General features: G+C 41.6%; 1 protein-coding gene across 1 annotated transcript in view; it reads left to right on the top strand.

Moving 5' to 3' along the window:
- Positions 1-5051: 5051 nt before the first annotated feature.
- The window catches only part of LOC104510019 (TBC1 domain family member 14-like), a gene marked incomplete at its 5' end in the record, with an annotated part of 13275 nt that continues 1247 nt past the window's right edge, over positions 5052-17079 (top strand). The window contains one exon of the mRNA XM_010152148.1: positions 5052-5787. Coding sequence (XP_010150450.1) covers positions 5052-5787 — 736 coding nt within the window. The remainder of the gene's footprint in view (positions 5788-17079) is intronic.

Below are 17079 nucleotides of genomic sequence, written 5' to 3'. Positions count from 1 at the left end.
TGGGGTCCGGCCGGCCGCTCCTCGCTTTGCCCGTCGCCCCTGGCCGCTCTGAAAAGTTACGAGGAGCAGCTCGGCGCCGCCGGAATCCTCACCAAGCGGCTTAAAAACCGCGGAGGAGGGCGAGGAGAGCAGGCGTTGGTTGTGGGGTTGTTTGTTGGCGTTTTATTTTTTTAAACGAAGGCCCGAGCTCGGAAACCTTCGCAGTGTCGGGTCAGCCTCAAAGCCTGTGAGAAGGAAGCAGCTTTCCTCTCTCTCGCTGCCTCCCTTTCTAGTCCTAAGTCCCCTTGGCAATTCCCAGAGACGCACCAGAACTGCAGCTAACAAGAGCTGAAGTTCTCGTGACGCTGCTGCTACTTCAGCGCGGCCTCCGATGTCTGGGTGATGCCGGCGCGGGGAGGAAGGTAGCCCTGCGAGCTGCTCCTGGAGCACGGGCTGTGGAAGCACACCCGTGACTCGGACATCCTGCCTGCCTGACGTAGCGAGAAAGTGGAAAAGCGGTGGAATGGTTCACCTAGGATGACGCTCAAAGTGCTCCACTCAGAAGCGAGACCTGTAAAGCTCACACTTCTGTGAAGGGTGCCGTCTGGCAGTGAGAGAAAGGACTTCTGAAGGGAAAAAAAAATATCTCGCCTTGTTTCTTTTCGCCATTAAAGTTTTGGCAACGCTTACGTACGTACCCTTAATTGCTATATCTCATGCTTTGGTGCAGGCTAGGCTTCTGTAGCCTCCCGAGTTCTGCGCTGTCGGCAAAGCTGTGGCTGTTAAAACATGAACGTAAACAAGCTGAACTGAGAAATGTTTAATAAACACAACTGGGTTTGGGGCTGTTGCGTGCTGAGGTCACCTGCAGTTGCACTTGATGGCAACACTGTGTTTCTTGGAACATGCAACAAAAACACTCTCCATGCATTTGACAATAAACCCAGAATATTTCTTTTTTAAATTTCCTTTAAGAAGATAAACAGTTAAGACTTTGTAATTGAGGAAATTCCTTTCTCTAAAAACTTAAAAAAAAAAAAAAAAGCCTGCAGAGGTAAGTGGTGAAGAGACAAGGTGTGTGATTAAAAATTGAGTTGTTAACTCTGACAACTGGGCAGTATAGGTAAACTGTTCCTCCTCTCATTCCTAAGAGGCAAGAAGGTATAAAGCTTGCTTTGTAGATAGTAGTTTTCCATCTCAACAAGTTCGTTTCCTAAATTGCATTGCGAGTCACAGCATACTTGGAAGAAGGTGGCTTGAGTTGGCATCTTTGTTTTGCTCTAATGGTTTGGCGTTGCTGTTAATGTTATTTAAATCTTGCATTAAAATGGGTTAAAAAGCCATTTTATTCTGGATCTTAGAAATGATAATCGAATATGAGTTGTTCCTTCTGTGGCTGAGTGATACGGAAAGTCAGAATCTGTTTTAAAGCCTCTGGTTATTGTCAGGACATGCCTTCTTGCATGCTGGGATCAGAATCTGGGGAATGTAAGGCCGTATGGAAAGCCGTACTGGGGCAGAACAAAACTCCACCTGTCAGACAGATGAATTTACCTGGGAGAAGGCCTAAAAGCAGGACCAGTGTATGTTGATATTTCCTGAGTTTCTCTTTGTTCATGAATCCTCAGGGATCTTTTTTTCTTCCCCCAGCTTACATGTAAACTTCTGGCATCCGCAGCATGCTCTGTCAAGGAGTGACGCAGTTAAACTACTCTTTGCATAAATAGCCACGTCCTGATGTTAATTTTGAACCTGGTGACACAACTACCTGGTGCCCCTTAGCACTTATGCTGGAAGAGTTAATGAGTAACTATTATGTACCTGCTCTCTCATCGCCACTTGTGATCTCTGCTGAATTTTCCTGTGTCCTTTATTATCTCACTTCCAGGATATTCACACATGTAAGATCATGGTTCCCATAGGACATACAACGTTAAGGCTTTACAAACATCAATTTTATTTAGATTATAATATATTTATGTAGACTGTGGGGATTATCAGTGTTGTGCAGACAAAATTCCTCATTCTTTCTCCATAGTTTATTATACTACTAATACTTTAATAACACCATGTTTATTATGATGATAATGTTACAATGTTATGTAAATGATTTATGGAAAGAAGTTAGTATTGGAGCACATGACACTTAGAATGTTTGACATCAGTTGTCAGATTTTGCACGTCCAGTGAGGCAGCTAAAATAAGGAGTATAAATATCATTTCACTACATCCTTAAAAACAATCCTACAACAACCTAATGCAGAAGGAATCAAGGAGTTCTCATGTGTGTTTTTGACACCTGATTACATCTCAAGTTTTCATTTAAAGCCCCAGATGGGTATACTTCAAAACTTCCCACAGTTTTGCTGAACTGCGTTAAACCTTTGTAGCTTGTTATTGCATCATTTGCTCCAGGGAGCTATAGCTGTTACATACTTCTGCATTTGCTGATTGCCCGTTGAAAGGATCCCTTCCTGTTAAATTTCTTGCTTAAAATACCAAGCCGAGTTAAAATAGCTTCAGTACCCTGCATGGAAATTTATTTTCCCTTCTCTTTGAGCTCTCTTGTTTACAGAATTGTTTGGCCTCTTGAGCTGCTGCATTTACTGGCTCTTCCAAGGCCGCTTGAATGCTTACTGTTTGTAAGCTTAGCCGAGAGGAGCCATGCAATTAAACTAAGGACTGGCTGCTGCTATCGTTGAGCAGAAGCAAAGGCAGTCACTGAAGGACTTTGTTATGGGAACATGCCTGTGCTACTTACCCAGACAACATCGGAGCTGTTTCTCGCTGATTATAAAACTTTGTTTTCTGCACTGTATTGTCTGGATGCATTAATAAGTATGAACTGTGCTAAAGCCAACACCTGCACCCTTGCCAATACAGTTCCACTGTGTGTGTTAGAGTAACGTTGGGGCTGGGTGGGCTGTTGGTTTAAGGAGCACAGCAATGTGGTGTGTATGAAAACTTAGGTGAGCATGGGGAAGAGAAAAGAGACAGACTTATGCTAGAAAAATAAGTGAATCCAGGCAAGAAGGTCTGAGAGCAGGAGATCCAAGTATATGCAACAGTAATTATATCTAATGCTCCATGTTATGTCATATTTGTACACTTTATCACAGCTGACTTCATGGAGTAGAATAGTTTGTTGCCTGTGTCCAAGGATCGTTGTTTAGGGGTTTTGCTTGGGGTTTTTTTGCTGGCCCTCGCAATTTTAATTTAATGAACAGAGAGGTTCGTAATGTATGCAGTTGGTATGCTGACTGTCTCAAGGCATCGCTTCTTTAAATGGCAGGGGGTGTGTGCTTTTTGAACCATGGTAATGTGAAAAAAGTTGCTATAGCAACTCTATAAGAAAAGTGTACATCTTCACAAGCTTTTAGTCAAAACAGTAGTTTTGAAACCTTGTGTATCCAAAGGGTTAGGCAATTGATGCATTGATTGATGTGAATGGGGAGTACATAGTTGGCTCTTAAAAGGTCTGTAAAGGTCTGAAAGATCAAATATCCAGGGTTGCTTCTGCTACACTTAGGAGTGGATTCAGCTGGAGCGATGGATCAGCTAGTGAATAGCATTTGTGCAGTAAGCTAAAGAATTGGTGTGGCATATGAAGTATGCTGGGATACATGAACTTTTTCACGTGACTGAAAGCTTGTGTTAAAAATCATTGCGGTTGGGACCAGTGGAATATGTTTGAAATGTGTTTTCCTTCACTGCCTGTCAGTATCACAAAGACAAAGTGTGTTGGTGGGCTCAGATCTATGGACAGACAGTGAGTTTAGAAGGGTTTAAGTGCCATTAGCCAGAGGTTTGGAACTGCTGGGAGGAACCAGTTTTCCCAAATTAGATGGTTGGATTTTGGGATATGTATGGAGGACCTCCTCAGGACAACTGGCATCTTTTAAATGCTACATTTGAGAGTGAATAGGTGACTAGAAGCAGGAGAGTAGGCTTCAGGAGCTGGAGGAAAATCTGTCTAGAAAGCAATCTGTTTGCTAGATGGGATGAACATCCTTCGGTCCTTCACACAGCGCAGAGTGTTTTAGAGTGACGAGACCAGAGCAATATGTGCATATTTGTTCTGCCAACTGCTGCAGAGTAATTACACTGCAAACTTCATCAGAGCTGTAGGTATGTAACTATTCATATAGGAAGAGAAGATGTATGGAATGTCACAGTACTAATCATGTCATGTTTTAAAGGGTCAGTAGCAGTTCTGGGAGCCAGGGCAGCAGTCCTGATGGTGTTCCAGGTTTATGAAAGGCTGCAGTTGCCTATGAGGACAGTGCATCTGACCTGCAGCTCATACTTGACTGCCCTCTCATTGAGTGGCGCTCCGATTTGGACTGGCAGTGCGGTGCTGCCTGGATGATCTGCCTTGTTGGCAGCGCCTGGAGAGGCAGTGTGAATGTCTGCAAGTGCCGGTTTCATTGTACATGCACTGAGGAAGTGCATCGTGTGTATTGTCAAAACATTGGTGACATGAATAGCTTTATAGCTATTCGAATTTTGCATCTCTTGCTTAATGCAAAACTGATGTATTATACATTCTATTTCAGTGACAAATTTATTATCCCAAGAATGCTAAGAAGTTCTATTTAAATGAACACTTCAGAATTTTGGTCTAAGTGTATAGAAACAAGTTTTGTAGCTCCCCAACATCAGTAAATATGTGTTTATGACTGGATATAAATAAATTTCAAATATTTGTCTTAATACTGCCATGGAATATTGAAGTACTGCAGTTTTTATAGCACGTAATTTCACTCACAGGAGATAAGTACAAAAGAAACACTGGCATACAAACTGCTTATGAAAAGCTTTTCATGCTTGACATTTTCTAGAAACCTAATTTAAGTTGCCACTGTTCTGCTTGCTCAAGCAGGGGGAAGGGATAGTAATCATGTGCAAGAAAAGATGAATAACTTCAATTAAAAGCCTGAATTATGATAGGGCTGAATGTATTTAAAAAAAAAAACAACCCAAGAACCAAAACATATCAAAGAGCCAAGAACAAACCACAACCGTAATGTAAACTCGTAATCTTTTCTTTTCTTTTCTTTCTTTTTAACCAGTTACCAGTTGGGCCAAGACAACTGATGTAAACATATCCAACTCAATAAATGGTTTGAGCTTTGTGGGAATTCTGGACGCAAGAGTGGGCAGCGGTATCCAGGGCCTTCAAAACTTGAACTCCGGGACCCCGAGATCTCTCTCATTGCCCGAGTACGGGCCTGGCCAGCTGTCCAGTGCTTTAGAAGATAGCCATAGCCTTAAATCAGTGGATTCTGGTATTCCAACTCTAGAAATAGGAAATCCAGAGCCTGTTCACTGCAGCGTGTTAAATGTGAAGAGAAAGCAGTCAGAACCTGAAATTGTGCCTGATAGGGCATTTCAGAGCGCATGCACGCTGCCATCTTACGTGCCTCCACATTCTCTAACTTCTGAACATGACCATGCTGTGCGAAAATCCTCTACTTTCCCGAGAACTGGTTATGACACTGTCAAACTTTATAGTCCAACTTCAAAAACTCTGAATCGAAGTGATGATATCTCTCTCTGTAGTGTTTCTAGTCTTAGCACAGAACTGTCAACAACTTTATCAGTTAGCAATGAAGACATTTTGGACTTTGTGGTCACAAGCAGTTCAAGTGCAATTGTGAATCTTGAGACTGATGAGACACACTTCTCGGATGTTACCCTGAATTCCAGTAAAGAGACCAATGATCAGAACCTGCAGGAGTGTTGTCAAGAGACAGATGTGGACAGTAAACGAAAAATACTGGGACCTTTTACGCACTTCTTTGCCAGGTAATGTTTCCATAAAATATACTTGTGTTTTAATAGTGAGACTAAGTAAGGTCAGAAGAGAAAGGTCTTGTGTGATATTTTACTTTGAAAGAGGTAAAAGCTTGCTATTTTAATTTAAATTGGTGTTAACAATGTATTTTTTCCATTTCAAGTAAGTTGGCAAATACTGCTAGGGACTGAATCCTACTCTATATTATCTTTATGATATATAGAAGCATCTTAAATCTTCCTAAAAGATGCCTTCTACATTACTGTAAAAGGAGTTCTGAACAATTTTTTTTCTCTGAGAAGGCTTTTCTTCCGGACTTCTCTAGCAATGACTCTTGTGATTTTGGCCAAGGTCCTTAATCTCGTGTCCCATAAATAGGTAAATATAGGTAGGATCCATACCTGTATTGAAGAGCTTTGACAGCTAAGGGTTCATCAGTGGTCTAGTAATGATGGAATATTTTATTGATCAATCTAAGTGTATGAAGCTTAAAATACAAATACTTCCCGAACACTTGTGTGACTACTAGGATTTTTCCAAATCTTAGTTACAGTTTTGTTAATATTTTTTCCTTTGTTTTTGTATAGAATGAGAAGCTCTGACATTTTGTCACTCAGTTGTTGAAATGAAAGCATTGGCCACTCAAAGCAATCATGTGACCTCTTCTAAGCGTGGCCCTTGTATGAATGATAGCGCGTTCTAAATCCGGGTACCCAGCGGAAGTGGTGAATGTGGTAAAGGGCTTGTCTACTTTTTTGTATTTGGGTTGTGTGTTGATGTTTTTATTTATTGAAGGCCTTTATAATGTCCCTTTTATTTTTAGGCTATGATGTCTGAAGTATGATATATTTTGAAACGTGTCTAGAAATAAACTTCAGACATCAAGCAGATTTGGCTGTATCTAACCTGTTTTGAACATGTGATTGCTTCAGTGAATCTTTTTCCTCATGTAAGCTTTTTATTTTGCATTAGATAAATCGGCTGATAAAATGTTGGCAAACATCATTCTTTGAAAGGCTGCCTTACTTGCAAAGTTTAAGAGAAGCACTTTTGTACATCTGAACTGGCTGAAGCCTTCATTGATCTTTATTTTTAGGGTACTGTGCAGCAAACTCCAGTCATCAGTCATGTTTGAGGTGCTGAAGCTTTTGTGGACCTCTGTCTGTTTGTTGCCATGGAACCAGACATAATTCTGAAGCAAGAGGCTTCTCAGCACTTCAAAGCATGGACTTTTGTTACCCATTCTGATAGCACAACTGCTAACTCAAACAAATGCTGTCCTTCTGCCTGGAGGGAGCACAGTGGAAGGGGCGTATTTAGACCCTGTCAAAGTAGGATGCTGAATCGCTTCTCAACTTTTCTCATCCAACAGAATACAGCCATCTGTCCCAATTCTGTTCTAGTGAAATCTCTGGATGTTTTGCCAGTGTTACAGAAAGGGTGTGCTCACCAGACTGCTTTTTAACCTGAATCTTTTCAGGTACATTGAATTCCAGAGAACAAAGGCTGCCCTAACTACCTTTCAAATGCGAAACAGCTAATCTTGGTCACCTGTCATGTCCTCATGGGAATATGAGGATTAAGGTCAAACTAGGTGATTTGCTTTGAAGTTCCAGGTGCTTTTTCTGTAACCTGGCCTTTAATATCCTTCCCTTCAACATCCACTTTCTGCTCTGTTTTGAAAACAAGAGTTTCGCACTTCTTGTCTGTACTTGTACACCACACCTCTGTGTTCTGTGCATCGGTTTGTTATGCCGTGCAGCCTGGTGGTGAGTTTTGCAGGTGTTGAACCAGCAGGGAGCTTCCGAGGGTCGTTCTGTGCCATAGGGAATACTATCTATATTTATGCTCTCAACATGCTGTTGCTAGCTTTTGTTCATGTTTGCAGTCTACTGTCCATGGGGTTGTAATTGCTTCTTCTAATGATCCCATACAGTCTGTATTCCCTGGAGTTCCTTTGGCCTTTATTACCTCTTTTTATTAGGTTTAGCTCTTCAAGAGCTCCTCTGGGTAATGGGATACAAGATCGAACTGAGAGAGAAGATGAATCAGCTTAGATTTTGCTCAAGCTGTTGACGTTTGGTAAAAGGAAAAACCTTGCTTCTTGGAATGGCAGCTGTGCTTGTATTGAACCCCATCTGTCATCTGAGAATGTGTTGGTTTCTTTGAACGTGTCAAGACCGCATTTGCTCTGGATATGTCGATTAAGATTGTGGCTGCCTGTAGACGTAATACTGACAAAAGTTAGATGCCTCTGGTGCTTGGTCACGTGCCCCTAAGTTGGTTGCGTATCAGTTAAGGGTAAATCTTGTGTGGTATCAAGAAGGTGCTTAGAGAAGCATCTGCTTTGGAATGTAAACAATTTCTTAGCACTCTAGGTTTATTTTTCTTTGCGAGACCATATGGAAGTGTGCACGTACACTATGCAAGAGGCTGTGTGTTCCATATGGGTTGTGGCAGTGTCTGTGGTGTGTTATGAACTGGTGATTTTGGGGCTGCAATTGAAAATGGAGTTCCAGAGGTGGTGGAATAAAGCCCATTGACTCGTTGGCCTGTCAATCCCGGCACCTTCAAGGGCACTTGGGAGTGCTCCTGCCCTGCCTTCTTGAGCCCTGTGGTGAAGTATCCTGGACTGCTCCTCTGGCTCACTTGCTGTCGTTTCAGCACTTGGAGACCCCGAAAGGTCTAGCTGTTTCCTCGAGTTGTTACCTGCCTCTTTAGGTGTGGCAGGAAGAGCCAGAGTGAGAAGAAGAGACCGTTTTCCTGCTAGTTTACACATAGCTTTCCTCTTGAAAGAGCTCAGGGCACCACAGGTACAGTGCTAGGTGGTGTACGAGTGCTCTTATTAGGCTCCAGGTTAGCACATGAAAATGGATTATTGCTTCTGAAAGCAGCTGTAATGTTGACTGCTGACAAAGAAACCTGAAACGTTGGTTGTTTTCAAGTGTCATGTGTACTTGTGTCAGCTCTAAAAGGCCGGAGGTCTTTTACATAATGCACGAGTTTGAATTAGTTTCCTTCACTTGACTATATGCAGGAACTTGCTTTGAGAAATAGTATGAGCAAATAAATGCTGGGAGTCTAAAGAGTTGGTGGCTTGTCTGTCCCTTTGCCCTAGTGACCCAGAGTAGCGTAGGTTAAGGAGTTTTACCTTTGGACTTTGATTCTGTACAGTACTGCTGAAACACAGACTTCTTAAATGCTCATGGTTTTAACAGGTTTGCTGAGTCAGGGCTGTTGTGATCGTGCTGTAGAAGTTCTACTTTGCATTTATTGTTTTGGAGAGTGTGGATGAGACTTTTTATGTTTACACTCAGAGTGATCATAGAAGGACTAAGACTATGTTGAGTTAAATACTAAGCCATACCATTCCTTACCTTTAGAATGGACTACAAGAATCCTAGGTCTATACTTAGTCCACTGCTGTGGGTGCTGTCTATTTTTTCGGGAATCTGGATCCTCTTTCTTTTCAGATAGCTCCTAGAAGTTTTTGATCCAGGTAGAACATTCGGATAGTAGCAGGCTGTCAGGAAACCTCTACAGACAATAGGGATTACACATGAAATGAAGGACTTTAAGAATAATGTTAAGTTTTACTGTTTCCAGAGATTTTCTTTATTTCTGAGATGAAAGTTTCTGAAGCAGGACTGGCATCCTGTACATAGAAGCACAAACCTAGTCCAAACTGTGGCCTTACTTGTAGACTGAGAAGAAAAAGGGCTTAAATTTCACAGTAATAACTACTGGTTTCAGCTGTAAGTCTGAAATCATGTATCTCATAGATTTATATCTCGTATATATTGCATGTATATGTTTTGAGGTGACTGATCACATTTAATTGACAGTTCCGAACATAAGGAATTAAGTCCATTGATACCATGAATAAGTCACCTGTGTTAATGAATAGGGCCCTTTCATATTGCCATTTGTTGCTTTTTAATGAGAGGACAGCTCATGGTACTTCTCTAATTTTGGTGTTAAAAGGAAGCTAGGATAACAAGGAGCATTATATTGTTGATTTCCCATTTTCAGCTTTCCAAAAAGGGAATTCAGAGGCTATAGAAGGGAAGAGAAAGGATGAAAATAATTAAGGTAGAGTAATATAAGATACTAAACTCTGTATATGATGTTGTCTCCTGTCCATGTTTTGTGTTAACTGAAGCCTATTAGAGTACAGGATCTTCAGGAGGAGATGGGCTGAGAGCAGGACTGAAGTATGTAGGAGGAAGGACAGAAAGAGCTGAATGTGCTGGGTGGGAGGATGTGAATACACTGCTTTTAACAACAAATGAACAAAATTAGCTGAGCTGCAGGTGGAGTTGTCAGAAGCTGGGAGGACTCCAGAATCCCAGTCTCTAACCGAGGGAGCCCGCACAGACATCCAGCTCAGGCTGCTTCGCTGCCCTGTGAGCGGGCTTGGATGCCCAGTGCTGCGCTTGCCTGACTTCCCAGGATTCACTCTCCTGTTGGAAGGAGAAGAGGAATTTGGTGACAGTTTTGACCCTCCCCACTACTTTGGGTGCATTTTGAGCTAATTGTTGTCAATAACAGGTATTTAAAAGGGCTGGGGAGAGGGGAAGGCAAACAAGCCCAAGTTTCTGTGGTGTGGGAAGCAGCATAGGCACTGAGGGTCAGTATTAACAGGTGATGCTGGAAACAGTAGCAGCCCCTGAGGCATTGAGGTATGCTTATCTGAGGGGTGCTTTAGTCTTCGCACTATGGCTTTGAATACTACTTATTTCAAAGCCACTTTCTGTCTACTTGAAATGAATGAATACTGGTCCTCCCTTCATCTGTGCTTGCTATCACATCTCTGTGTAGAAGAAAAGAAATGTTGCAGAATTTTTCTGCAATAAACGTTCTCTCAAAGCAAACCTTTCTTAGGAGCAAAGACAATGGCCTTTTCTTTTGATAAGGGTTGAAAATTGTTGAAAACTGAATGATACAGCTTTCAGAATTCATATTCTCTAATTGACTGTCATTTTGAACTATGTCATGCGGCCTGTTCTCCACTAGGTGTTGAACTGAAACTGTCCATGGTAATTTTAATCCTTGTTTTACTTCTATGCATGGAATAACTTTTGTTTAGAATTACCATTCTGTTAGGTCTTCCTTACGTTTTGCACTACATCTTACTTGAGGTGCAACTTTTTGGAATAAAGAGAAGTTGCTTTTGCAGGTAAAACATGCTTTATTTAAACTCCTGTTTGTGCAAAACTGCTTTCAGTTACTCAGCAACAAAACTAAGAGGCTTGGTGAATTTATGTTTTCATTATGAAAGTTAAATGAAAATCTGCTCAGCAGTACTTTGAGTTAGGGGATTATTTTTTTTAAGTAATGGTACAAAACTATGCAGTAAGTGAGGTCTTAATGTGATCCAGTTATTATTTAAAATAAAGTCAATATGTATTTGTGGTTTTTTTTTCTAATGGCTGGTGGGAAGCATTGCAAAAGTCTCATGACAGCTAGTGAATAAGATCTGTAGCATAGATGGGTTTTGTGTGTTGCTTGAAGCATTCAGCTATAATCTTCCCCATCGCCCCCCCTCTTGCCTTCATCTCCTGTGTGAGGCTGCCTTTTGGAAAGCTTGTGGTTGTTCTGTTCTACGCATTCTACATGCTTTTGGATAGAAAGAGTTATGTACATTTTGATACATGATTCTATGATTCTATGATAGGTGTATACAGGATTTCAGGAACTAATTCAGATGAATAAAATTAAGGTTTGTTTTCATTCTGGTTCATTGTCTATATGAAGTTTTAGTGATTTAGTGGGTTAGATGAACTTGGTATATTCAAGAAGTTTCCTGATGCTTCCCTGTGTTAAAAAGAGATGTGGGAAGAAGTGGATGGGTGTTAGGGGAGAGCAAGAATACCAGCACAACCACTGCCATGTGACACTCTATCTAGCTCTTTATCTGTCTAATAAAATACCATTTAACATTCCTTAGCAGCATTATCATAGAACCACAGAATGGTTGGGTTGGAAGGGACCTTAAAGACCATCTAGTTCCAACCCCCCTGCCATGGGCAGGGACACCTTCCACTAGACCAGGTTGCTCCAAGCCTCATCCAGCCTGGCCTTGAACACTTCCAGGGATGGGGCATCCACAGCTTCTCTGGGCAACCTGTTCCAGTGCTTCACCACCCTCTCTGGGAAGAACTTCTGACTGATATCTAATCTAAACCTCCCAACTTTCAATTTAAACCCGTTACCTGTAGGAGGATTGAGAGACACAGGTTTCGATGATTTCTCAGGGATTGACCTTCAAGATCTGAGCCTGTATCTCTGAAGCAAGTAAAACAAGATAAAGTAAAAAAAAAAAAGAAAAGCTGATGTAGCATAAGGCAAGCATGAGAACCTGACCTCTTGATAGTAAGCGAGGAAGTTAGCGGATAAGAAGTAACCAATCATATTAATTAGCAGGGTGTGTGGACAGCGTATAGCAGATAAGAAGTAACCAATCATACTAATTAGCAAGGCACATGGACAGTGTATACTAACCAATTAGGCTTTTGCTTATGGCGCGTGTATCTGTGTGAAGTGTATATAAGCATGTGTATTGGAGCAATAAGGAGTCTCCGATTCACCCTCTGTCAGAGTCTGTGCATTCATCCGTCGCAGTTACCCCTTGTCCTGTCATTACAGTATCTCTCCAGTATTCCTGTAGGCCCCCTTCAGTTACTGGAAGGTGCAATAAGGTCTCCCCGGAGCCTTCTCTTCTCCAGGCTGAACAAGCCCAACTCTCTCAGCCTGTCCCCATGGGAGAGATGCTACAGCTTACCACAGTAGCCACCGAACTTCAGCGGTACCTGAAGGGGCATGGTATTGGGCTGGAGACTTTTCAGGGAGGAGGTTTACAGCTGACTTGTAGGGTCTGGATTAGCCACAGAAGCCACGGTGGCACTCTCACCGCTCCTTTTGGCAGATAGGTTTGTATACTGGAGTGGTGGGGAGGAATGACCTTTGGGGGTCATCCCATTTTGTGCCACGGGACAAGCCGCAACTGAAATGTGGGAAAGGCGAATAGTTGAAGACTTGTGGAGCAGCACTCCGAACTCATCAGGTGGCAGTAGTTGCTGGCAGTTGTGTTACAGACTGCCAGTCCTTTTAGACAGAGAATTGGACTGAACAACTAGGTAAACTTGCTGCAGTGGTCGTGGTCCAAGACTATTTAAAAGCATAAGCTTGGAAAAGCTGTGTTAGGTGCCATATGGATAGGTTTGGTTTTATTACTTCCTGTTGATGTGATTCTAATATTTTTTTATTTTATTTTCTTGCTTGATTGAGGCTTCAGCCTGGGCATGGCAGCACACAGAGCTATGTAAAGGCTGGCAGTATATGAATGTGTAGTATGTGTATATGGCAACTGTTTGGTAAGTTTATTTTAGCAGCGCTTAAAGAACCAAAATGCAGTGGTTCTTAAGTTTTATTAAAAAATAAGGTTTTCCTGACACTGCCCAACTTATCTATTAGTACTAACTTCCTCACTTCCCTGCAAAAATGGCAGTTGGGCAGACCAGTATCCAGTAATAGTGCAGTATGTGTATGTTCAAGCAAAAGATTCTTTGATCTCTCTCTTGTATCAAGAAAGACACATTTATATGTACGTAAACATTAATTCTGGAGTTGTCTTCAGGCAGGTAACCCACAACCTCTCCACAGCTCAATTAAAATAACAAGGTTAAACAGCTGTTTGGTGACAAATACTGGTTTTAGGGGATTGTGCAAAAGTAATTTTCTATTGGAAATGTGATCTCAATTTAACTTCTGTACTTGATTTTCCTAAAATAAGCAGCTGCAGACACTTAGTGTAAAATAGTTAACACGTTCAATGGGAATGCAAATGTAACCCATGACACTTTAATGGCTCCGCAGTAATGATACTGCAGACATGATGTATCACATCAGATATTCCTGTGAATATCCCTGTTGTAAATCAGCATGATGTGCTCTAATGGTTGTGAAGAGGACAGTGAGACTGAGATAATGATCAGCACGTGATCTTTTCTTTCCAGGCCTCTCAACCCTTTTTACATTCAAGATCTCAAATTAATTTTTATATCTTAAAACACATGTAATTAAACTTTGAGCTCTTTCACCCTAGGGTTACTGAGCTCAGCTTTGGAGTGAAAATCTGTTTGGGGTTGTTTGGTGTTTTTGTGGGTTGTGGTTTTTTTTTTCAAATGGAGAATTTTTGCTCTTTGTTGACCTGTGTTTTCCATAAGGTAAAATCTCCTTGAGTTACCTTTAGGGGGGAATTTTTTTGTGAATTACATTTGCTCAGAAGTGAGACTGCTTAGTACTTTTTTTGAAAATCCTAGGGAGTATGTAAGCGTGGGAGGAAAGGATTTCCTTTTTGTGCTGTGGCAGTAGAAAAAGGAAAGCTTTTGCTATGGATTATTTGCCCTGATACATATGTGGTAGACATCATTGCTTCCTCCAAAGGGAGATACATGTTTTAAGGGTCTACTTTCAGTCCAGAAGTCTCAAGTAGTGGCTTTATTGGGTCCCTGTGAAGTTGTCCTGATTTATTGCAAACCTCTGCAGAAATGTGTACAGAGAACATTCCATAGTTGGCTGGGGGTTTTCTTTTTCCCCCATAAGCTTTCTAAAATCAGGTGCAAAGGGAGCAGTATCTCTTCCGCTTCTCCCATGACAGCCCAGCTGTCACGTGGTTTACCTTTAGCATGTTCCCTTCTGGGACATTGCAGTTCAGCAGAGTTGTGTGTCCTCAGCCAAAGCAAGAACATGTTGTAGTTTGTGGTTCGACGTCTGGTTGTGACAATTTGGGGCTTCTGATAACATTATGCCTTTTGGGAGCTTTGAGGCTTTTTGGAGTGCATAAAGAGTGTGGACATCAGCAAAACACCAGGACTTAGGCAGAGACACAGTGGGGGGAAAAAAGGAAAAGACAGAGTAAGTTCCTCTGTACAGAATGGGAATTGTATGTTGACTATGCCTGGTGCTGTAGGTTCAATATATGTATTTAAAAAAAAAAGCCCAAAAACCAAAACCCAACAACAACAACACAAAAAAAACCCAAAAAAACCCCAAAACAACCCACCCCCACAACCAAAAAACCAACCCTGAACTGGAAATCCCTGACATCGTGCAAAGAAAGGAGGAGATGCCTGGTGTCCTAGAACGTGCAGTGGAAGTCATGTCAAGAGAGAGGATTGAGCTGAGCAAGTGCTGTGCCATCTGCTAGATAAGCTGTAGAACAGATTGCTTATTACGATGCTCCCTCTAAAGGGAAACCAGGGAGTTAGGATTGTGGAATTGAATTGAAAGGAAGTATGTGAGATTGCTTTGGATATTGGGATCTTCCTGGAGAGGGTGGGGAGACACTGGGACAGGCTGCCCAGAGAAGCTGTGGCTGCCTCATCCCTGGAAGTGTTTAAGGCCAGGCTGGATGAGGCTTTGAGCAACCTGGTCTAGTGGAAGGTGTCCCTGCCCATGGCAGGGGGGTTGGAACTAGGTGGCCTTTAAGGTCCCTTCCAACCCAACCATTCTGTGATCTTACATAGGCACTTGCAGCAGAAAACTATTATACTTTATCATTCCAAATCATCTTTATTTTGTTGTGAGGATAAAGACCTACTGACACTCTTAAAAGCCCTCAGAGGAGATTGGGGGGATTATTGCTTGTATATACCTGTGCTAGCAACCTCTAATGTGGCTAGGTGGGGAGACAATATTGAATATTGCCTGTCAGTCCTTCAGTTTTCATGTTATTGCAGCGCTGATGAACTGCGTGAAAGCCTTTTACTTGCAAACAAGGATTTGGGGTTGGTTAGATGATCTTTAAGGTCCCTTCCAACCCAAACAATTCTATGGTTCTGTGAATGGGCACAGAACTGCCACAGAGGTGTGCCTCCTCATGGGGCTCTTCAGGGGGTCCCTGATGCTGGGAGTTCTAGATTGCTTGAAGACAGTGGGTAGTCTAGAATTTAGTTTGCTTGTTTCTGAAGCAATAATAACCTGAAAGAAAACCTTGTGTGAGAACAGTCAGCCTGTCTTGCATTATGTAGCCTACTTACCTGCAATGGTTTTGATGATGTTATTCCTGTCATGTTTTCCCTTTTATTCTTTGATGAATTTTGGAACTTGCTTGATATTTTTCCATTTTAAATTAACTAAACATATATTAAAAAAATAATCTCGTGTCTGTCTCTTTGCATTTTATCCTGCTAGCTGTTTCAAATGATGCTGTAAATCCATCATCTCGGGCTCGTACATACATGTTATGAATTTGGGCAGGAGTAAGAAGATAAGCACATGCAGAAGCCCTTCAGGGTCCTAAACCTCAAACCAAAGGGTTTCTTTATATTGCCGAGGTGAAGAAATTGCTGACGAAAAGAAAGCAAATTCAGCTGAGATAGCTTTATTGGAAGTTGCTTTTATGATGGTCTCTTCCCCCTCCCCCCAGCACTGTAGTCAACTTGTTGATTAATGCTCTAGTTAGCTTATAAATCACTGTAGTGTTACAGCTGTAATGATGAATGACAGGAGAGCTTCCTAACACTGAAATGGAGTATGCTAGTTAAGACAAAGCAAATCTTTGGTTTTGATCCAACAGTTTACCTGTTGTACTAGTTTTGGTTGGGACTGAGTTGGTTTTCTTCACAGTGGCTTCACAATTATAATTTCATGCCTTGAAAAAAGTGGAATGGGGGAAAACATGTCAGCATGTTTCTATTTTTTCCATGCTATTCCTCTTTAGTGCTTTGTTTCCCCTACATCTTTACACTATTTGATGTGAGGTGGGATAGGGGAAAGCTGAAAGGGTTTTCTGGAAGTGTAGTTACTGCTTAGTTTTGACATCAGTTGTTAATCACTTGTGTGATTTCTGTACCCAAATACTTTATTCTTATCTTTTAATATGATAATCTGTTCCTGGTTTGGGTTTCAAGGTAACTTTACCCTTGTGATATAGAAGCATGTGATCTTTTATGTAAATATATGCATGTTTAAGAATAGCAGGGCACCCTGATGACCTTATTATACATTCAAGCTCACTCTGACGTTTGTGCCTCGATTGTTTTCCTCATATTAAACATTCCTCTTGTATTCCAAGCAGTATTATCTCTGGTGGTGTATTTATGACATTGTTCATGTTAGCTGATCCAAAGTGGCCAGGAAAAGCAGCTTTTTAGCATCCAGGCTGATCCTACTGCAGATGTATATTCAGCCCTTTTAGAACACGAAGCTCAGTATAGTTTTATTTCCCCAACTGCCACACTGTGAATAAGAAACAAGCTGTACTTGCTGGGTCAACTCACTGGTCATAAATGTAGTAA

This window comes from Eurypyga helias, unplaced genomic scaffold, assembly GCF_000690775.1.
Source record: "Eurypyga helias isolate BGI_N326 unplaced genomic scaffold, ASM69077v1 scaffold1575, whole genome shotgun sequence".
NCBI classification, from domain to species: domain Eukaryota; kingdom Metazoa; phylum Chordata; class Aves; order Eurypygiformes; family Eurypygidae; genus Eurypyga; species Eurypyga helias.
This window is presented reverse-complemented; position numbering and strand designations above follow the sequence as displayed.